Source organism: Lactuca virosa, chromosome 7 (assembly GCF_052849685.1).
Source record: "Lactuca virosa cultivar CGN04683 chromosome 7, Lactuca_virosa_CGN04683_v6, whole genome shotgun sequence".
NCBI classification, from domain to species: domain Eukaryota; kingdom Viridiplantae; phylum Streptophyta; class Magnoliopsida; order Asterales; family Asteraceae; genus Lactuca; species Lactuca virosa.
In genome coordinates, this window is record NC_136432.1 from 277,894,107 (window position 1) to 277,917,436 (window position 23,330).

Below are 23,330 nucleotides of genomic sequence, written 5' to 3' on the forward strand. Positions count from 1 at the left end.
AAGCATACACCAACGTATGCATCGCGTATCGACTCTCGCACTAGTACACCCTGCGTACTCCCTAGGTACGCCCCACGTACTAGGGTTTCCCTTAAACCCTAATATACTCCGAAGACCATAACTTCCTCATAATAAATTCGATTTCGACGAACCTTATATCCGTGAAAAGGCAAAGAATGTTGGAGGAGGCACACAAGTCAAAAATTTCTATCCATTCGGGGGCCACAAAGATGTATCGAGACCTGAGATTGAGTTATTGGTGGTCCTGCATGAAACGGGAGATTGCGTGTGTAACAACCCGAAAATTTTTGCCTCGTAAGCCCAGCCATTCAATTCAACCGTGTGTCAGACTCGTTTCTGCTATCAGTCAGCATTGTTTAGAGTCTTTTTAAGGGTTCTAAGCTCAGTACATTCAAGCATTGGGCTTAGGGAAGTGTCCGCTAAAGTTATTCGCGTTGAAAGCGAGTCGAACACTCCATCAGACGGAGTGTACGGCCGTACACATGAGTGTACGGCCGTACACCCATGTTGGCCGTACACCCCCTCCATAAGTATGATATCCCTTCATTTCTAAGTCATTTCTTCAGTTTCCAAGTCAAGAACTCGAGTTTTCTCTCAACTATCATCAAGCTTTTCACCCCGATCTTCAAGAATGTAAGCCTTTCTTCCGTTTTGATTAGTTGTTATTCTTCTTAACCTAGTAACACCCTTTAATTTCATCCATGCAAATCATCTTTTTGGGTAGATCTTCAAATCTTCATCCATTTCACCAAGAACACACACTTGTTCTTGGTGGCTGTGAACACCCTTTTGAGCCTCCAAAGGGGAAGTATTCTTTCCCTATGCTTAGTACATGTTAGATACTCATGTTAAACATCCTAGAATCAACATTTAACTGGAACCAAAGGAGTGTACGGCCGTACACCCATGTGTGGTCGTACACCCCTCAAAACACCCCAAAAGGGCCTCCAAAGTGAGAATCTAGTTCCTATCCTTGTTGAGCAATACACCCACAAGCTTCCCCATGGTTCAAACACCCTTTTTGTGCATGTTTGACCATGAGTGTACGGCCGTACACTCCATGGCCGTACACTCATGGCCGTACACTCATGGCCGTACACTCCCTATGGTGGCCGTACACTCCCCTTTTGATGAATCACATGTGATTCTAACACTTGGTCCAAGTGTTTCCTAGTCCCTAAGAGTGTTTCCTTGCATGTAGTTGCTTTTAAACACTAAATCATGCAAATATATGCCATATATGTCATTTAGGACTCGTTTGTGTCTCGGGACTTCATTCGTGGAACTTCTCATCCGTACACGCACATTCGATTGAATCACCCACATAAGGTGAGTTCATACCCCTATAATCAACCTTTCAACTGTTTTAAATGCTTTTAAGGGGGGAATACAAGTTGAACACAATGATAATTGTGTAAATGTTTTGCTATAAACATCTTTTAAAGGATTGCTTATGTATTTATAAGTGATCAAAACATTTCAAAAACTCTTTTAAAGTTATGTTACTTTACAGTTTACAACACTCCGTTTTTAAAGTGCAAACATAACTTAGTAGATAAAATAAGTCTTTTCTTCAAGTCAGTATCAGTTCAAGTAAACATGCTAGTAAACTATAATAGGTATACTTTAGGGGTTCAGTTTACACTAGAACAGAGAGAACATACTATAACGAGAAACAAGGAGGAAGATACAATACACGATAACAGAAGGAACATACTAAGATACTATAACAGAAAGAGCATACTAAGATACTATAACAGAAGAACAAACCAGGATCTAACTATACCAATGATCACTAACGCATTGTTCAAAACAAAAGGTGATAATAAATTGGGTATACATGATCATATAACTTTAATGTGAGATTTACACGGCTTAGCAATTCGTTTGCTGAAGTCGCATTTGGTAACCAGAATCTCTTGCAGGGAGAGCGTATAGTATGGGTACTACTCATCACATTATGACCTTAATAAAACAAACTAAAGTTAAGGTAATCAGTACTTCAGTATGAAAGACAACTGAAAACGTACAACAATACAATCGACAAACAGATCAGTCGAGTCATAGTACATTCAGTAGAAAGGAGCCTATAATGCTAACTTTATGATTCCTTAGTTTATACATCAGGGATATATATTAATCGGATCCGACAGGTAGTGGGATGTGTGCTTTCCGCTTCATTTCCTGTTCCTTGTTTGGTTGTGGGCTTAGAGCAGATTTACCCAACCTACTATCTATTCGATCTTAGCTATATATATATTCCGTATACACCAAGTAATCATAAGGAGTACCAGGTATGGGCCAGGTCGTAGTATACTAATTCAATACACCGTTTTCTAGTACAAAACATACTTTTCAAGTAGAACATGTGGTAGACAAAACTAGAAAATTACCAGTACAAGGGTTTAATCCATTTTATTAAACCAGTATAACTTAAAGGACCTTAGGTGGTTAATTCTATAATACCTTAGTTTATATATCAGGGTTATATATAATTAATACCCGATAGGTAGTTGGATGTGTGCTTTCCGCCTTACTTCCTGTTCCTTGTTTGGTTGTGGGCTTAGGGCAGATTCACACAATTAACTATCCGTTCGATATTAGATTATATATGGCTTGTATAAACTAAGTGATTATAGAAGGAACTATTGTGGTTACTATTTTACTAAATGAAACAAGGGTTTAATCCATTTTATTAAACCAATATAACTTAAAGGACCTTAGGTGGTTAATTCTATAATACTTTAGTTTATACGTCAGGGTTATATATAATTAATACCCGATAGGTAGTTGGATGTGTGTTTTCCGCCTTACTTCCTGTTCCTTGTTTGGTTGTGGGCTTAGGGCAGATTCACACAATTAACTATCCGTTCGATATTATATATCTTGTATAAACTGAGTGATTATAGAGGGAACTATTGTGGTTACTATTTTTACTAAAAGAAATAAGGGTTTTCTTAAAGAATGTTTTCATCAAATATAAAGGAACTATTACAGTTAACTCCGTGAGTACCAAATGAATACGCCAGAGTTATATACAACGATGATCTAACAAACAATGGGATGTGTGCCTTCCGCCTCATTTCATGTTCCTTGTTTGGTTGTGGGCTTAGGGCAGATACACACAATCGATTGTTTGTTTACTCTGGGTTTTATATAACTTGTATCCATTTAGTACTCATAGAAAGGATTGTAGAGTCATTTTTACTTATCTTTCATCAAAGCAGGAAATATAGGATTTCCTGGAGGAACAGGCGAACTTTTCTAAAGGAACTTTCGACTTACTTACATCACTAAAATCTTATGAACTCACCAGCTTAAATGTTGATCTACGCTTTCAAAATAACTTGTATTCTCAGGAGACCAGTAGACAGGTACGCGCACTGGGATTCAGAAGATGGAGCATAATAGCTTCATGTCTTGTTGTGTTATTTACTTTGTAGCCTATGTTATGTGAACTACATACTTTGTAAACACTTTCTTTCTAATGAAATGGTTGTTTATTACTTTGATTACTATGATGCATGTCTTGTGATACTAAACATGACGTCCTCCGCCCCCGAACGTTTCCACCGTTCCGGTTTGGGGGTGTGACAGCGTGGTTTGTCGAGCGGTGTTTGACCTGCAGGAAGGTCAAGGCTGAACATCAGAGGCCTCACGGCAAGATGCAGCCGCTACCTATTCTCATGTGGAAATGGGAAGATATCTCTATGGATTTTATCACGAAGCTACCTAAGACGGCGTGGGGTGTGGATTCCATTTGGGTTATTGTGGACAGGTTGACCAAGAGTGCACATTTTATTCTGATTTACGAGAGTATCTCTGTCGATAAATTAGCAGATATCTATGTGTGAGAGGTGGTGGTCAGGCACGGGGTACCAATATTTGTGGTCTCGGACTGTGATGTTCGTTTCACCTTCAGATTTTGGAGGAAGTTCCATGAGGAGTTGGGAACTCAGTTGCATTTCAGCACTGCTTACTATCCCCATACCGACGGTCAGAGTGAGCGGACGATTCAGACGCTCGAGGATATGCTTAGGGAATGTGTATTAGATTTCATAGGGAGTTGGGATACTTACCTTCCACTAGCAGAGTTTTCATACAAAAATAGTTATCATGCTAGTATTGACCGACCCCCGTTTGAGGCGTTGTATGGTCTGAGGTGTAGGACTCCAGTTTGTTGGGGGGAGGTTGGGCATCGAGTTATGGGAAGCACCAAAATGGTGCTTAAGACGACCGATCTGATCCAACAGGTTCGTGACCGGCTTCAGACAACGCAAAGCAGACAGAAGAGCTATGTGGATAGACGTAGATCGGACCTGGAGTTCCAAGTCGGGGACATGGTGCTCCTGAAGGTGTCACCCTGGAAGGGTGTTATCCGGTTCAGGAGGCGGGGCAAGTTGGGCACCAGGTATATTGGCTCGTTTCAGATTATCGCCCGGGTAGGCAAGGTTGCGTATCAGTTAGACTTTCCTGAGGAGCTTTGGCAGATCCACAGTACATTTCACGTTTCGCAGCTGCGGAAGTGTGTGGATGACGAGTCGATGGTTGTATCGCTAGATGATATTTAGATTTATGAGAGCCTGAATTATGTGGAAAATCCCATTATGATTCTGGACAGGGAAATGAAAGCCATTCGGAAAAAGGAAGTGAAGTTAGTAAAGGTGCAATGGCAGCACCGAAAAGGCTCCGAATGGACCTGGGAGCCGGAGGACGAGATGAGGAAGCACTATCCGGACCTTTTTACATCAGCAGACTTCGAGGACGAAGTCTAGTTCAAGTGGGGGAGATTTGTAACGCTTGGTTCAAGTATAAATCATTTCTTAAAAAATTTAAATTATTGTTGGAACTCGACGAGTTGGGGAGCTCCAACTCGTCGTGTTGAGAAGAGTTGTGACGGCAGATTTTAATACCCAACTCGACGAGTTGGCGGCTATGAAGAAAACCCTAATTTTAGGGTTTTGCACCCTATTTAAAGACCTTAAACCCCCTTGGCTGGCCTCCTTACCGATCTCCCCTGTCCAGAAACCCTAGATATGTGTATTAACTTGCAAGATTGAGTGTGTGAGCTTGTGTGAGCTTGGAAAGTTGATTTTTGTGATTCTTTGGAAGGAGCTTTGAAGTTGGAAGTACCTAGCTTGGAAGAAGGACCTTGGATCCAGAAACTCTTCTTCAATAGCAGTCTTTTTGAGGTATAAAGTCGACATCTTGCTTTGATATCATCAAGATCTCTTTAATGGAAGTTTTAGCATGATTTTTGGATTTTGGTTAGGCTAGCCAAGATGTTGAAGGTTCCAGGAGTTATTATGTTAGATCTAACCCCTTCATGACTTATCATGGCTGAAAGTTGCAAACTTTATTAATTCCAAGCCCCATCCATGAAATGAGTCCCTCATTAAGTCCTTATTAAGCTCTAGAGTGTATTTCTAGCTTGCATGGACGTAAAGTTGGAAACTTTACGTGATTATCCGACCTTTGGACTCTAGATATGTGTTTTGGGACTATATTGGGAGAGTTCAAGGGCGTAATGGATTAAGACTCACTTTAAAGAGCCTAGGGTTTGGGTTTGCTTCTTAGTGGATGGTTCTTAAGGGTAAAGTTGGAAACTGTACCCTTCTAGACATCATTTTAGAAGAGATCTGAGATTTGGAGTCCCTGGTTTCGATGGAATCAGCTTAATGCATTAAGAGGTTGGATTTCTGGCCAATTCGACGAGTTCATTAGCGAACTCGATGAGTTAATGAGATTTTTCGCGATCGGTACGGATGATGGAGACTCGACGAGTTGGGTCAACTCAGGTTGTTGACTTTGACCTTTGACCCTAGTTTTTGACCAAGTTTGACCTTTAAGGGGTTTTGGGGCATTTTGAGTTGTATTTAAGAAATTTTTACTGTTATATGGTGGTGTAGAGCGGATATTTGGAGTCCCGACCTAGTCAGCTACCGTTCAGTATTGATGTGAGTCTTCTCACCACACTCATGGGTCGAAGGCACCAAGGTCGGCCCATTAACTCATATGAGATGATTAGTATTGGAATGTGTAATGGTCTCCTACTTGATCTATGTATGGGTTTATGTGAAGACAATGGGAGGAGCCCATGGTACGGGATATAAGACCATGGGGTAGCCCATGGCATTCCATTGAAGACCATGGAGGGAGTCCTTGGAAAACTTGTATGTATATGTATGAGCATGACATTATGTGATTATATGATTTGTGTGATTGGGAAACTCACTAAGCTTGTGCTTACAGTTTTATAGAATGTTTCAGGTACTTCTATTGATAAGGGTAAGGGCCCGACTTGATGACATGGTGTGCATTCTCCAGTGTTTTCACATTTAGCTTTTTGTACTCTGAATTTAAAAATAATATGGATATGTATTGGGATTTTTGTACTTCCTATGGATGATGTTTATGAAATTAAAAGTTTAAAATTTTTCTAAAAATTGGGCTGTTACACATACTTTCCTCAAGAATCCTCCTGAATACTCTAAGTCACATTCTCAAATCCATACACCAAACACTCGCTAACCAGCGCAACAAAACCCACTGAAGCAATCCCTAAGCTTCCCTAGGTTCCCAACCTCACCCTGTCATCAACTACTGAAGAACTCCCCATAATGCCAGTCACCCACCTCATGAATACAATCACATGAAACAAAGATTAGTTAATCCTTCGAGTAACAGACTCATCCCTACAACGGTTGGACTCAGACAAGAGCTGCGCAATAGGGTCAAATCCATCACTCTGAGATTATTCAACCTTTATCACATATGACTTAACATATTCACTTAGTAGCTAACTCCCATCACCTAAGAGTTCCACAAAGCACAAAGCAAGCAACATTCGTGCAGTAGCACTCCAATCCAGAGAATAATCACGAGCATCCAATCCCGCATACTACAACTCATACTAAGAGCTCCCACTCCCGCTAATGATTGCCTTACGCATACAAATTATACCCAATCTAGCATCCCATGCTTCTTAGGCTACAAGGCATCACATATTAGGCCAATCTACCACTGACTGATTAGAACTAGCATGCAAGTCTACAAGCTCAAACAACAGGCATACAAAGGCATCTCTCCTAGCATTCTACCATGCAAAAACTAAGCAGATCCTTAGCCCTAACTAGCATGTGATTCACAGATCCATAAATTAATGATATTAGATAACATGTATGGGTATTTTGGGAAAAACTTACTTGAGCTCGGCTGATTGCATGCACCACACCCTTTCTTGTATTAAAAACCTTGTTTTTCCTTTTTAAATCATTTTTCTTTCATTTTTGAAAGACTTTACCAAATCCTCAATTTGAGTTCAGACACACCCGAGAGTGTGTCTGAAACCCTAAAACCAGGGCTCTGATACCAACTTGAAACGTCCCAAAATAAGACCCAAAAATTTCATTTTTAAACTAATAAAACCAGTATTCCCAAAACATCATCATATAAATCCAATTAAAATAATTGTATCAACCACCATTCCTTATCAGAGTAAATCAAGAAAATGCAGAACGAGGTGGTGTGTGCTCTACAATCATCCCGAGCTCTTCCAGTTGAAAATAAAAGTGCCTGAAACATAAACTGAAAATCATAAGCACAAAGCTTAGTGAGTTCCCCAAGATACCACATACCAAACATAATAAATCACATACTCCCCCCCCCCCCCCACCTGGTATCGAGCCCCGCTCAGTTTACAAATCCTTTAATCACCAGGCCTCGCCTGACATCGGGCCCCGCCCGATACATATAATCATATAAACATATAATCATACAAACACATGCAATAATCACAAAGACAATGGCATACCATACAGTCATCGAGCCTTGTCCGGTAACATAAAAACACATACTGATCACTAGCATACAATATACTTATCAGGCCCCGCCTGGCATCGAGCCTTGCCCGGTAAACATGCCATTACATAACACATTCCAGAGTTACGCAGACATCTAGCATCCTAACATATAAACCATGGGTCGGCATTGGTGCCTTCGACCAGCTAAACTCAGTGAGGAGACTCACCTCGCACTGCCGAACCACCTTGATAAATCCATGGTTGCCGATGTGACAAATCCCCGAGCTATTAATATCAAATAATCATTAAATTAATAATTTGATTCCCATCCAAACCATCAAACCATAATTAGGGTAAATGACCAATTTACCCTTTACCTAGTTTGGACCATGACTTAAGCCTAAACCTAATAATCCAAAAGGCCCAAAATACCAAATAATCACACAAGGCCCAAACATGGCCCAATTTTCCAAATTAGGCCCAAATCCCATTGTAGGCCTTCTAGAAATAGTTACCAACCCAAAACCTGATGGCCCAACAGGGCCCAAAACAACAAAGCCCAACAAATGGCCCAAACCGAAGCCCAAACACCGAAGTCCAATCCTGCTGAGTACGCGGGGCGTACTCAGCTGTACGCTAAGCATACACGCTAAATGGCTTGTACGTCGTGCGTACAGACTTGTATGCCCAGCGTACTCACCCATTAAGCCAAAATCCTCATTATGCACTTAATCCTTAAGACCAGAAGTGCAAACCATAGATCTAATCCCTAATAAAATTCTAGAACCATAAAGTCACTGACTTGGTGACTTTGCATGCCCCAAAAGGACCCAACTTCAAGATATAGCACTTTACTTGGACATAATATCATGCATGGGTGATTCTAAACCCTAAAGGTGCCAACTTTATGGACTTTGAACCCCATATACACCAATAGTGGCAACTCATAGCTCCTGGAGTGGTGCCAAACCACTAGATCTCATTCATGGGACCAAACAGGGTCCAAAACACATAAAAACTACATTTAAGCTTCTAATGAGCAAGGTCATAGCTTTTTACCTCAAACAAACTGGAAATGAAGTAGAGAATCAGGATCCGCAAGCTCTTCCTTGATCCACAACCTTGCACCAAACTCCTTCTTCTTGAATATGAACCAAAACACACCAAGATGCACACAATGAGCTTCAAAACACAACAATGGAGGCTAAAGGACGATTTCTAGGGTTTTGGGGGCTTGGAGGTTGCTAGAAAGGCCATCCATAAAAACTTAAAGTGCTTATATAGGGTACAACACCCTAAATTAGGGTTTCCACTAACTCCTCATATGCCCCACGTACTCCTCATACGCCCATCGTACGAGGTCTCGCATCTACGATCAACCCCCTTCTAGTACGCTAAGTGTACACCAATGTACACCTCGCGTACCGACCCTCGCACCGATACGCCCTACGTACTCCCTAGGTACGCCCCGCGTACTAGGGTTTCCCTTAAACCCTAATATATTCCGAAGACCATAAATTCCTCATAATAAATCCGATTTTGATGATCCTTATATCCATGAAAAGGTAACAAGAAGCTCTACACTTTAATTAAATCATACTTGCCTTACAATTTCCCGAACAAAATCCAATTTCCATAAAAGCCCAAGCTGAAATATTACCAAAATACCCCTTTGGCTCCAAAACACAAACCGAACACCCGGATCATCTAATTTACATCGCCCACCTCCAAATGAGTCCATATTTTAATTCCTCAAAGGTCCTAAGTCTGCTAATACCCAATCCTTGATCACCACCCCGAAATGGGGAACGATTCAGAACATGGCGTTACAGTTTTTGCATTCGTAGAAGTTAGAGACTCCATGAGAGCTTTATGCGAAGATATCACATTATCAAAATTTGTGGTAGAGAAAGTACAAGTATGAGTAAGCAAGCTATCCAACTTCTTATTTAGAGCACGATACTCCCCACACGTCATCGGAGTAGAAATATCAACTTCATCAACACTTTCATCTTCAAAAGAAGCAATAGGTGGTGACATAAAATCTTCAAATGAACCAGTAACATCAAGATTTTGGTCATCAAAATCCATAAAACTAGCTTCAGAAATCGGAGTAGTTTATTGACCTGATGGTGAAACATGTGGTTCTTCATTTGTAATAGGAACAAATTTTAAGATTGGTTCAGAAATGGGATGATCTTGAACTGTTGTTTCTGGTGGGACAACAATAGAAATAGGTTCTGGATAAGAGTCTTAACATTAGTAGTAATTGGTTAAGAAACGGATGGATTTGTTGTGGTAAAGGTGGAGTAGATACCTTTGGGATTTTAAAAGTGGAAATTAGTTCTCAAAAACTGAAATCCAACAACTGTCAAATCTGATAAGTACATTGTCCATAAATCAATTTCAGCATTGAAAAAGATACATGGACAAATCTGATAAGTACATTGTCCATAAATCAAATTCAACATTGAAAAAGATACCTGGACGTAGACGAGGGATAATTCATGAGAGTTTTCATTGCAATCACTACAAAACTTAGCTTCCACAATATACTCAAATGACAATGGACTTAATTTCTCTGTGTTTAAATTAGGTTCTATGGAAGATAAACACCTACTGCTGAAAATTATGACAGGACAAAATTCTCACATCAACAACCTTATTTCAAGAGGAATATAATCCATCAATTCTATATGCATCATATGTCAAAATGAGGTTGATTCAATTAATCATCTATTTTTGGAATGCCAAGTGGGATGTAAGGTTTGGAGTCGGATAAAAAATTGTTGCAAATTTTCAATAACAAACAATATATAATATCAAATACGTCTTCCTTCTTTGTAGGAAATCACGATAAAACAAAAAAGACGATCAACTTTTTATACTCAACATTGATGGTGACATTTGGAAGGCACGTAACGAGGCGATCTTCAACAAGGTGAGACAATGTTCCTATGAAATCATGGGTCATATAATGACGATTGTATTTTCTTGGGTCAATTGAGGGCAAAAATGCTTAATATATATTGGAAGGTGTGGAGTAGGGATGAACTTTAGAACCAGAACCGGTTTTCCTATATTATAAGAACCGGGAACCGGACCGCTGGTTCTAGCGCCGGTTCCGGTTCCGGTCCCGGTTTTCTGGTTATTTTTCAAATTAGAACCGGTTGAAATGTTGTAGACGTTATGTTATCTTTCGGAGCTTGTAAATAATTCAATATTTAACCAAATTATGACTTTTTACACTCTAAATTGAAGTACAAAATCTAAATTACATGATGAAAAAAGAATCAAGTAATTACGACTTCATATGAGTGAGTTATGCGCATTTTAAAAGCGGGACAGATTCCAAAAAAAAAAAAATGCTGAAACAAAAAATACGCAGCATTGATATGCTGTCTTCCGGGGTCTATAGCGTATTCAATATCTAACCAAAATATGTGTTTGTACAGTCTAAAATGAAGTACAAACACCAAATTACATGTTGGAAAAAAATGAAGTAATTTTGACGTCATATGAATGAGTTATGCACATTTAAAAAACGGAACAAATTAAAGAAAAAAACAAAAAAAGTGCTGAAATAGAAAAAACGCAGCATCAATATTTTTTCTTCCAGGACATGTGTATGATTCAATATCTAACCAATATGCATGTTTGTAGAGTCAAAAATGAATTACAAACTCCAAATTACATGTTGGAAAAAAATCCAGTAAATCCGACTTAATATGAGTGACTTATGCGCATTTTAAAAAACGAAAAAAATGTCAAATTGGTTCCGGTTTTTAGAACCGGGACCGGTTTTCATAAAAATGGAGAACCTGTAACCGGACCTTGTTACCAATTCCGGTTCCGGTTCCGGTTCGGTTCCGGCGGTTCTAATGCTCATCCCTAGTGTGGAGTGTGTCTCCATTATGCTCTTTGTAGATTTTTTTTTTCTTGTAATTTCAATTTTCGTACTTTCACTTATGGTATGGCTAATTTCAGGCTAGTCTTTAATTTTAATTTGTCTTTTTACCGTTAAAGAATATGAGATAAATTTTATACTCTTGTATTCCTCATATATTCCTCATAGACAATATTATTTAACCCGTGAATTTAAGATCATTTGAACCAATTTAAAGGTGGGGGAACTAAATGAAATGGTCCATTGGATCAGATTAAATGAATAATTTTCAATACAAAACCTTAAATGTGTTTGAAAGTAATAAATTTGATTGACAAATAAATATAATAAATGGTTGAAAAGAGCATATACCTAAACAAATATGAAATAAATATAATAAATGATTCAGATGACTTTATTAGGGTTGTTATTTCAATATACCTAACACATTTTAAATGATGCCACCAATACTTATGTTTTCTTAATTATAACCTTTAATTCAATTTCCACCAACCTTAGTTACTCTATATTATTATGACGTATATATATGTATTTGTTTTCTTTTTTTAAAACTTGAGCAACCATTGATGATCGTCCATTCGTTTGTCATTCACCACGTATGCTCAAAGTTGAAAGCTAAACTCCGAAACCACCACTTAAATAATTAATACATATATTTATAAGCAACACAAATCATTTTTCATTCTTACATGTGTAATAAAAACATATTTTCTGAAAATTGGAAGCATATGTTGACGTAAACTAAGGACCGATGGATGCTAGTAGTTATCATAAATACATCTTCAACCTTTTGCTACTTGATTTATCGTGAAATGATTTCTAAAACAATATATGCGTTCAAATTTGTTTACAGCACATGTTAGACCCGTGTCTTATTGTATTTGTTTTTATTATGGTAGCTATTTGCTAGTTGTTTAATAACATTTAATTGTTTTTAAAAACTCACTTTTTTTTAAATGAGAACACAGTGGTGTTTTTTTACTCACTAGTCTTAATATATGAAAAACTTAGAAGTTCGGTTATATATTATTTTTGGAAACGACAAATTTTATTAATAATGAACCCCGGTTAGCAAGTAACTAGTGAGAGACCAGAGAGAGCAACCAACATAGCTACAAAGAGTAAAGTACAATGTTATTAAGTGTGGAATGGAAATGATATCCACTCTATCCACTCACATATTCCTCATTTTCCCCTACATTTGCTGTGAAAATACACTCGTGATTTTACAGCCTATGCATCGCTTGTGGGATTTATAAAGACCATATTGAACACTCGATAGAACATCTTTACAACTAATTTGAATTGTTACTAATTCAATGAGCGCAAAATGGCTTTCCCAGTTCAAATTTACAACTAATTTGAGTAGTTACTAATTCAATGAGCAAAAAATAGCTTTGATATTCAGCCTCGTAGCTTTTGAAGATGCAAGAATTGTTCGGTTTTCTATGCATCTATACACACGATCAAGGCAGCGAAAACAAAAACAAAATCCCTATATGTATATACCCTACGATCTATATTTTACTAATTATAGCAACCTACTTTGAAATCGAACTAAAGAAAGGTAAGAACACTAACCTCTTGATCTTTAGACCATGTGACTGACAACTCTTTCAAAGGATGAAGGATCCAAATGAGAATCCCTCTAATGTAGTCAGAACCAAGACTCTAAGAAGCAAACAAGAAAAACCCCAATGAGGAATAAGTCGAAATTTCTATATCCCAAGAGAGAGGATATAAATTTCGACCTCATGGAGATATAGGATAGAAGGTGAAAGAAAATTGGGAGTTAGGATGCCCTTGGGTTTGATCCCAAGCCTCTTATTTATAGGCTCCAGTTAAATCATCAAGCCAGTCAAATTCTTAAGGATAATCTTTATCCTTGTCAAAACTTGTCATATACAATAATATATATCCTTAATTCTGTTCCATCTTCTTCAAAGAGGCTTCTAGAATATTCTAATTAATCTTTAGAAATTAATTAATATTCAAGCCTTTTAATTAATTAAAACATTTTAATTAATTACCAAAATAATTCCCATTTAGTTTATTAATTACTTAATAAATTAATAACTTATTTTTCTTCATTTCCTTATTGCTAATTGTGTCATGAGGTCAACCCAAAAGGACCTAGTTATTATTTAGAAATATTACAAATAATTAATGAGCTTGGACACTAACTCCAACAAGAATATATACCAAACCTAGCACAATGAAACTCAAACCACCACTAAGCATGCATATAACCAAGAATTTCATAACTGACGCACTAATATGAAAAATTGCAATATAAACATAGTCGCACAAACAACCAAATTGAGAAATGATATGCAGAGAAACTGACAAATAATACCTTAACTTAAAGAAATTATATGGATCGTAGATGCTTGTTCCTTTAAGAACTGCAAATTGAGTAGATTTTTTTGAAAATTGAAACCCAAAGCGAAATACACAAACAAATGATTACTGGTACAAATAATCACAAAGCAAATGATAAATCCAACAACAAGACGCTCCAATTTCATAATATGTATAAAACAATTAAATGTAATAAATGACAACAAATAACAATTCCATCAACTCATATTCAATCAATGACACACCATCCTATCAAAAAAGTTCAAATAATCAAGCCAATGATTTTGACTCCACAACTAAGATAGGTCATATGTAATACTCCCTCCGTCCCAAATTGATAGTCCACTTTTGATTTTTAAAGTCTTTTTTCTTCAACTTTGACCTTAAATATTTTTATTTGTGTTATCTATTACTTGATAAAACTTATAACAATGAAAAAACGTTTAAAATACAATCCATTCATATATTTTGCATCAAGTATTACCTATCAAAAACAAAAATATTTAGGGTCAAAGTTAAAGAAAAAAGACTTCAAAAGTCAAAAGTGGACTATCAATTTGGGACGGAGGTATTTATCAGATTGCACCTAAAACAAATATAATGTGTTTATCCTTTTGCATAGTAACATCAAATATGAAACAATCATTCTAAAATAATCAAAATTTCTTGTGTTTGGAGGAAGTGATGGAGTGTAGCAACAAAACAACAATTTTATAAATCGATATATCTGAAGTTTCACATGAAAGAGGGGAAATTCATTGAATATCTTGAGAATGAGATACTATAAACTGTAGAAACGAATTAGGGCTTACTTAATTTTAAACCGTAAAAATGGTAACGACAAGAAAAAAAACCATCTCCGGTTAAGCAGCTGCTCTGGTTGGTGCTCGTTGTTATGTGTAGAAGGAAGGTGACAAAAGGAGGGTGATGTGTGTAGATGTCGAAATAGAAGAGAAGCAGTAGGTATACGAGAGGAAGGAGGGGGTTTCGACCACCAATTACTCAAGATACAGATTAAAGAAGTCGCATAAGGTTTGAAATTGAGAAGAGAGAAGGTGGAAGAAGCATGGAAGTGAAAAGCTGTGGCACGGGTTTAAAAGAACACGTATCAGTCGAAGCCGTCGGATATAAATGAAGCCGATTTGAACCAATAGCTCAGAGGTTCTAGCCAACTAAAATATCCACTGTTCATAAGGTTACGTCTAATAATATTATATATAATATTAAAAAGACGCAATCAATATTCATTAAAAAAATGTCAAACACTTGTTATCAAATACTATTTAATAAATTTCATCATTTATAAGGATTATACATTTATACTTATTGATTCATTAATTTAATATCCGACTTTCATATCTATTTCAAAAGGTTGGATTTTTAAGCCCAAAATGAGAGATCATATTGTCCACTTCATTCGTTAAGTATTTAAAAATTTACAAGTTTTTAAACGTTCTACTAAAAACAAAGTCCAATATACTCTCTATAATCATATTTGACAGAAAAAAGAAAATTTTGGCCCGAACCATATAAAAGTTTGTTGTTTGGATCCATAACCAAAACGATGGACCCACCCAGCATCAAATTTGGCCCATTGGACTTTACATGTGTATATTAGGTTAACGTATTTATTATTATTCGTTTTTGGATTTGGGGGTTTTGCTTAAACCCCAATTCCGATTCTTCCGTCGAGGAACCCCCGCCATTAACAGGTACGTCTTCACTTCTTCGCTACAGCTACTCACGAAACGCACCGAAAAGATTTCAGAACTTCGATTTGATACGAGAACTCGGTTGGTTTTCATGCTTTGGGTTTACTACTACAAACTGTACCATTTTTTGATTAAGTTGGGGTGTTTGTATGATTGCTTATGTTTGAGTTTAATCTGTTCATTATGTTTATATGCTGAATAATGGTTACGAAACAGTTAGTTACCCAGCTGTTTCTTCAAGATAGATTGATGCTTACTCTTTGTCAACTCAATTAGTGTATTTCCTTAAGCTCAGTTAAGGAAAAGGACAATATTTGTTTAGATTACTCTTATGCTTTGTGTTATTTCGACGAATCTTCAACATGTAATCGATAACCTACCACATTGAACTTTATATGTATTATATGCAACATTTGCATCTTTAATACAGCTGTTTTTAAACTGTAACCAATTTCAGTGAGGCTACATCAAACTGAAACTGAAACTAGTATGTTGATTCTTTTGTGAAGGACTATTAAGACAACAATTTAACGCCATATCAAATAATGGGGAAGAAGAAACAGAAACAGAAAGTGGTGCTACCACCAGAGCTTCCACCAGATGTGCCTGAGGATGAAATTGAAGTCTCAGATGAGGACTTAGACTTTGTCAATAAAAACCAAGAGTATGCTGGCTTTGTATCAAAACTGGATACCCAGTCAATTACTAGGTGAATAACTACACAAGTTCAGTCTTTATGCTTTCATAACATGTGTTCATTGTTTCATTTAATAATTTAATTCATTATAGACATATCAACCGTGTTGCTGATGTGAAAGAAGATGCTCTTGAGTCTTTGTATGAGAAACGATCAAGGAAAAAGTCATTAGCTACTGACAATATTCAACTTGAAGTTGATCCTGTAGATGCTCTCCCAGTTAAGACCTTAGATGGAGAAGTCTATTACAGAAAAGGTAACTGGAACTTAGCATTGCTTTTACACATTGGTAAATCAAGAATCAAGATTTTTAGACTTTTCTGTTTGACATCTTTATGTAGTGTCAAAGGGCCCAAATAATTTTAAGAATGCACAAATCGAGGATGAAACTGTGGGTGAAAATGACGATATAGCCCATGACAATGGTGTTGTGAAGTTGACAAAAGCAGAAAAAAGGGCAAAACTTAAAAAGTTGAGGAAAGAGGCAAAGAAACAAGGGACACCAGTAAAAGAAGTGGAGGAAGTGCAACAAACCTCTCAAGCTGAAGTTTTGGTAACTTATTTTACTATAAATGTTTTCTCTTGTTTCAACCCTTCAATCATGTAACTATTTTATATATTTTATCATCTAGGCTGAGGTGGAAAAAGATCTCTCAGTTGAAGAATCCAATGAGAAGAAGAAATTTAGGCTTGCTGAGCTTGGAACATCAATGCTCACAGATCCTGAAGGCAATATAAAATCTTTAAAAGAAATGCTGCAATTATGTAAAGATGGAGATCCAGCTATATCAATACTAGGTCTAAAATCTTTGCTAGCCGTTTTCAAAGACATCATCCCCGGGTATATAATATTTTTATTTATAAATTTATAAATGCTATTAGCTTGTATTAATGTTATTTTAATCTTTAACTATCTATCATTGTGGAAAACAGAAACCGAATTAGGCTACCTACTGATAAAGAGCTAGCAATGGTTGTGTCAAAGGATGTCAAGAAAACCCGTTTCTATGAATCCACACTTTTAACTGTGTACAAGGTTTGATTTTCACATTGTTTTTAGCTATTTATGGTTATTAACCTATTATAAATAATAATGTTTTATTTGGTTGAATATTAATAGGCATACCTTCAAAAGCTAATGGGATTAGAAAAAGTAGCTGGTTTTAAACGTGTAGCCATTCGTTGCATTTGTACTCTTTTGGAGGCAAACCCACGTTTCAATTTTCGTGAAAGTTTGTTGGGAGTTGTTATGAAGAATATAAGCTCCACAGATGATGTCATAAGGTTTTTACTTTGACTTTTTATGTTGTTTTTTGTATTTCCGTTATTACCCTTTTTCTTTTGGCTCATCAAAATGGTACTACACATGTGAACAGAAAACTGTGTTGCAACACAATTAAGTCACTTTTCACAAATGAGGGAAAACATGGTGGTGAAGTTACTGTGGAGGCTGTTCAACTTATTGCTAATCTTGTAAAAGCCCATGATTGTGATTTACATCCTGATTCTGTTGAGGTAATTATCCGTGTGCTTCTATATATATTTTATAGTTCTTAGAGTAAGTTAAAATTTGGTCCTTTTCCTTTACTCAAAATAGCAAGTTTGGTCCATTTTTTGAAATGTTCCTGAAGCTGTCCTTATGTTTGCATTTTGTTGAGACCAATTACGCAAAGGAATTTAAACTTATGACTTGTTGGGACCAAATTTTCAACTTTGAGTGAAGAACAGGGACTAAACCTGTAGTTTACTCTAATTCTTATGTTTTAAGAGCTTTAAACTATGTGAGACATTACTAATTGGATTTTATTTTTTTGTATGCAGGTTTTCTTGTCCCTCTCGTTTGATGAGGATCTTAGGAAGCCTGAAGCTCCTAAAAAACTAGACAATAAGACCAAAAAAAAGAATTTTAAAAAAGGAAGAAGAAATGATGATCCAAATCAAGTGCCAGCTAGTGATAAAAAGAAAAATAAACAAGAAATGATGTCAAAGACTCGAGAGGAAGTCAAAGCTGAGTTCATGGCTGCATCATTTGCACAAGATGCAATGGAAAAAAGAAGGATACAATCCGATACTCTTTCAGCTGTATTTCAAACATATTTCCGTATTTTAAAGCATACAATGCACTCAGGGTATGTATTTCCGTATTTTAAAACCATATTTTCCGAATATTATATCATATTTTAAAACATATTATCATTTTCTTGATTCAGAAAAGAAGGAAACGAGTCGATATCTGGTCCTTTTGGGGAGCATCCACTTCTTGCTCCATGTTTGAATGGAATTGGGAAATTCTCTCATTTAATCGATTTGGATTTCATGGCTGATTTAATGAACTATCTTAGAAAGCTTGCCGGAGGAACTAGCGATTCCAATGGTGGAGGAATCACTGATTCCAGTCATTCAAGCCGTTTGACTGTGTCAGAACGGTTGAGGTGTTGCATAGTTGCTTTCAAAGTGATGAGGAGCAATCTTGATGCTCTAAATGTCGATTTACAAGACTTTTTTATTCAGCTTTATAATCTCATACTTGAATACAGACCTGGGAGGTTAGTATTCATAAATTGTAATATTATATTAAATTAAATTTTTACAAGTTTAAGAATGAATTTTTAATAATTTTTTTTTAAAATTTATAGAGACCAAGGGGAAGTTTTAGCTGAAGCCATGAAGATAATGTTGTGTGATGATCGACAACATGACATGCAAAGAGCTGCTGCTTTTATTAAACGTTTGGCTTCGTTCTCTTTATGCTTTGGAGCTGCAGAATCCATGGCTGGTAACCCCCAATACTTTCTAGGGTTATATTTTAGCGATCAGGATGAGGAGGGCATTTATGTCTTTTTACACAAACATGTGATCGAGAGCTAGTCCTGACCCAACCTTTTTGCTTGGGATGAAAATTGCAACTTTTCTCCCTGTCAGTCGATGTATGTCAAACACAGTCCAACCTATTCTGTCATGTCATGTCACAGTACAACGCCTATTCTGTTCTGTCATATCTTGTCGGACTTTTTTAAAACTTTTTATTTTATTGTCATGCAGCGTTGGTTACTTTAAAGCATCTCCTTCAAAAAAACGTCAAGTGTCGCGATCTTTTAGAAAATGATGTGGGAGGTGGCTCGCTTTCAGGTTCTATCACGGTAAGACTATATAAACGTACCCTTTTCAAGAAATAGCAATGTACTTTCATTACTTTGTTATTTATAACATTCTATTCATATGAAATTGTAGAAATATCAACCATATGCTACGGATCCAAGCCTAAGTGGTGCATTTGCAACGGTTCTTTGGGAACTAACACTTGTATCAAAACATTATCATCCAACCGTGTCAACAATGGCATCCGGGATTTCAACAATTACAAATGCACATGATCAAGTTTATCGAGCAAATGTTTCTCCTCAACAAGCTTTCATGGACATGAAGGTTGACCAGGAGAGCTTTGTTCCCAAGAGTGGTCAAAAGTCAAACAAGCGGAAGAAGGGCGGGAAGCCGGCGGCTCCGGAGGCGGCAGATGGTGGAGCGGTGGTGGATGAGGAGGCGGTGAGGGTTAAGTTGTCGGAGCATTTCTTGCTTGTGAATGAGATGGAGGAAAATGAGAGGTTGAGAAGGGAGTTGGAACGAACGAAATTAGGGTTACGGCTTTATAAAGAGTATAAGAAGCAAAAGAAACAGAAAATTAAATAGGGTTTTGGATTTTTTTTTTCGGTATATTTGATTGTGTTTTGAAGGGAATCAGGCTTTGAATTTTGTTATAATGTGAGGTTAATTTTGGTGATGGATGGATAATATTTATGGGATTCGACTTAATGCAGAAAGAATTTGTTCAACGAAAAAACATTTCTCTTATTAAGCCTGCGAATTATTTATTTTTACAATCTTGTTCTCATTTATCTTTACTTTTCAATGCTTTCGAATGCGTTTTTTTTTTTTTTTTTTTTTTTTTTTTTTTTTTTTTTTTGCTTAATCTGAACATAATGATTTAATTGGCTAAATAAAAAAACAACATACATTTATAAACACAAATTTGATTCAACATTTAGAACAAAACATACATATAATATTTTTGTACCCAAAATACCCCTGCTCATGAAAATGTCATAAATAACGAAACAAATCAACAATACACCAATTAGCAACTCAAAACTTTTTAAGCTGATCAACAAGTAGTTTACTGATTACAAAATCATTAATACACACTTGTATCAAATTAACACCAATTAACTTCTAGACAATTGGATCATCAAAACCTTAAATTCTTGCATGAACTTCAAATCTTGATCCTTCACTAGAGTTCCATTTCGAATTTCAACTACAATGTAAAACAAAAGAGTAAACTGCAAGATTAATCTTAAGTTCTGTAATGAATCTAGAAACAGAATTATGAAAACTAGAGATGAACAACTAAACAACATTTTTAAAAATTGATGAATTAAAACGTTGCAATTTCATTAGAAGATCTTTCATCAGCAAATGTATGAATTCATCAAGAACAAAATCAGCAAAATCAGTAAACATATCCATAAATTCAAAAATTCAAAACAATAAAAATCAAACTTTCAACAACATTTTCGGTAAACATTTATCAACAAAATCAGTAAACATTTATCCATCTCAATTACCCAAAATTCGAAAAAGCAAAAGTTGAACTTTCAACAACATTTAGCAAAAATCGAAACGAGGAAGCCAAAATCGAAATCACCAAAAACCGAAACAACAATTATTGCAGAAATCGATGTTGCTGGTTGACGATGGCTAAAATCGAAAGTATTATGAGACGAGGAAGGAGAAATCGAAAGTATTACCTAATGAGAAACCTTTGATCGGTGCTTGATTGGTGCTTTCTGGTGACGTCGCTTGCTGGTGTTGCGACAGAAGAAAGGAGTTGAAAGGGAGGCGCTTCGTTAGGGGAAAGGGTATGCGTGGAATTTTTTCTTCATTTCCTCAGTCAACCGAATTTGATTTCCTTTCCGGGTTAGATGCATCTTTTCGAGTCAGATGGATAAAAATTGCTTATCAAACACGTTTTTCTGACCCAACTCGGTCAGTCCAATATCAAATAGGTGTTTGGATAGGAAACACTAAAAATCAGCTTATCGTGATGGGAATAAGCTAAATAAACTAATTTTAATTAGCATCTCCCACTTGTTTATAGCTTATTGCTTATTTCTAATCCAAACATTTTTACAAAAACTGTTTTCTCTCACCACTATAAGCTAATAAGCTATAAGCTAATTTATCCAAACACCCTCTTAGGGTGTGTTATACGCTTTATATTTTTTATTCATGTGCAACATTATCTCATTTAATTATCTCCATTTTCACCTACTCTTTCAAATCATGTTATATATCATTTTTCAAGAGAAATATATAATTATCTAATGAACCATGTACAAAATTTTAATGTACAATCTCCAAAATAAAAAAAAAATTGTCTGAGGAAAAGAAAGAAAGGGCAACGTTGAGAGGAAAGAGAAATCAGGAGTCTGCCCAAGACGGGGTGAGATTTTCATGTGCTGCTGTAGGAGTGTAGGTGGCGTGGTGTTCCTGTCTGTGCCCATCGGCCATGTCAGACCCTGCCTTCAGTAGCCTTGGTATAACACATAGCATTATCTTAAAACATATTATCTTGCTCTCATTAAACAATTTTATGTATACATGATTTAATCGATGAAAAAAACAAAATATATCCTACTAAGAAAAAAAAAATAACGTCTTTAATTTTATTGGATGATCTTGTAAAATCATACATATTTGTCAAACATAAGTGCAAAACCAAATATTAGGTCGTTCCATGTATTATGATCTATGGGTCTAAGTCAAGAATGTATTAAAGTAAATGATCCTTATAATAAGTAATAAATAAATATTTAAACCGAAAAATATAATATGGTTATAAGGACTAAGGTGTTGAATGGTTGTATCAAATAAGATGGTGACATGTTTGAATATTCTATATTTTTGTTATATTACTGTTGTATTTTGTATATTTGATTATTGATGTTAGAATGGAAGAGTGTGTTTGATTCGATTAGTCTCAGCCTCGTGATAAAAAACAGTTTGAAGTTTGAACATTCCACTTCGGCTGGGGTGGCTAATGATTTAATGCAAGGGACAAATTATTAATAACACGCGTCAACAAGGGTCGGATCTTATTAGGTCATAACTTTTGTATATTTATTTGTTTATTTATTTACTTGACGAGTAATTAATATATTAAATAATACATGTACTTATAAATATTATTATATTTTGGCCATTACAGTTTTTACCTTTTTAGTATATATATATATATATATATATATATATATATATATATATATATATATATATATATATATATATATATATATATATTAAGAAAAAGGTTTTACTATGATCTTATATTTACGGTTTAACATTAAATAATTTTTTGTTTATCTGTTATAACATGATTTCATATTTAGCTATATGATATTATATTTGTGACTCATTAAATAGCATATCGTTTTACTGAAATGACTTTATTTTCCGTTTAACATGCATAGGTAATAATGGAAACTTTTTTTCTGTCTTAAAAACTGTTTTTATCGACCAAAATATAAAATGTAAACGTTAAACCGAAAAAAAATATAATGTTTTTAGGGGTATTGATTAAAATAACCACTTTTGTATTTGTGTTTTTTTTAGAAAAAACCATTTTTTTTTTTGAAAAGTGATCATCTAGTCCGGAATAGACCATTTCATAGTGATGTTATCCGACCTGCCCGACCCATTCCGTATCGGGTTACCATGATATCATCATATTTAAGATTGAATGGGCAAAAGGGGATATGACTTCTGACTCCGAT

The 23,330-nt window shown here is 35.9% G+C and overlaps 1 protein-coding gene across 2 annotated transcripts; it reads left to right on the plus strand.

Moving 5' to 3' along the window:
- The first annotated feature begins 15,725 nt into the window (after nucleotides 1-15,725).
- On the plus strand, nucleotides 15,726-20,365 carry LOC145124730 (binding protein). 2 transcript variants are annotated; one of them, XM_079060180.1, is made up of 13 exons: nucleotides 15,726-15,803; nucleotides 16,313-16,512; nucleotides 16,593-16,756; nucleotides 16,842-17,053; nucleotides 17,133-17,341; nucleotides 17,434-17,536; nucleotides 17,621-17,784; nucleotides 17,877-18,015; nucleotides 18,322-18,629; nucleotides 18,711-19,046; nucleotides 19,137-19,276; nucleotides 19,543-19,640; nucleotides 19,732-20,365. In XM_079060180.1, exons 2-13 carry the CDS (start codon nucleotides 16,349-16,351, stop codon nucleotides 20,185-20,187), a joined length of 2,493 nt encoding a protein of 830 aa, XP_078916306.1. In that variant the 5' UTR covers nucleotides 15,726-15,803; nucleotides 16,313-16,348; the 3' UTR covers nucleotides 20,188-20,365. The 2 variants fall into 2 exon arrangements, with proteins under 2 accessions (XP_078916306.1, XP_078916307.1); XM_079060181.1 differs by having other exon boundaries at nucleotides 15,774-15,884.
- The last annotated feature ends 2,965 nt before the right edge of the window (nucleotides 20,366-23,330 follow it).

Excerpts from the sequence above, each read along its gene's own strand:
- LOC145124730 (XM_079060180.1), top strand. The coding sequence starts at position 16,349 with ATGGGGAAGAAGAAACAGAAACAGAAAGTGGTGCTACCACCAGAGCTT. Across the intron at positions 18,630-18,710 it reads AAGCATACAATGCACTCAGG|AAAAGAAGGAAACGAGTCGA; the intron begins GTATGTATTTCC and ends TTCTTGATTCAG. Across the intron at positions 19,047-19,136 it reads CTTGAATACAGACCTGGGAG|AGACCAAGGGGAAGTTTTAG; the intron begins GTTAGTATTCAT and ends TAAAATTTATAG.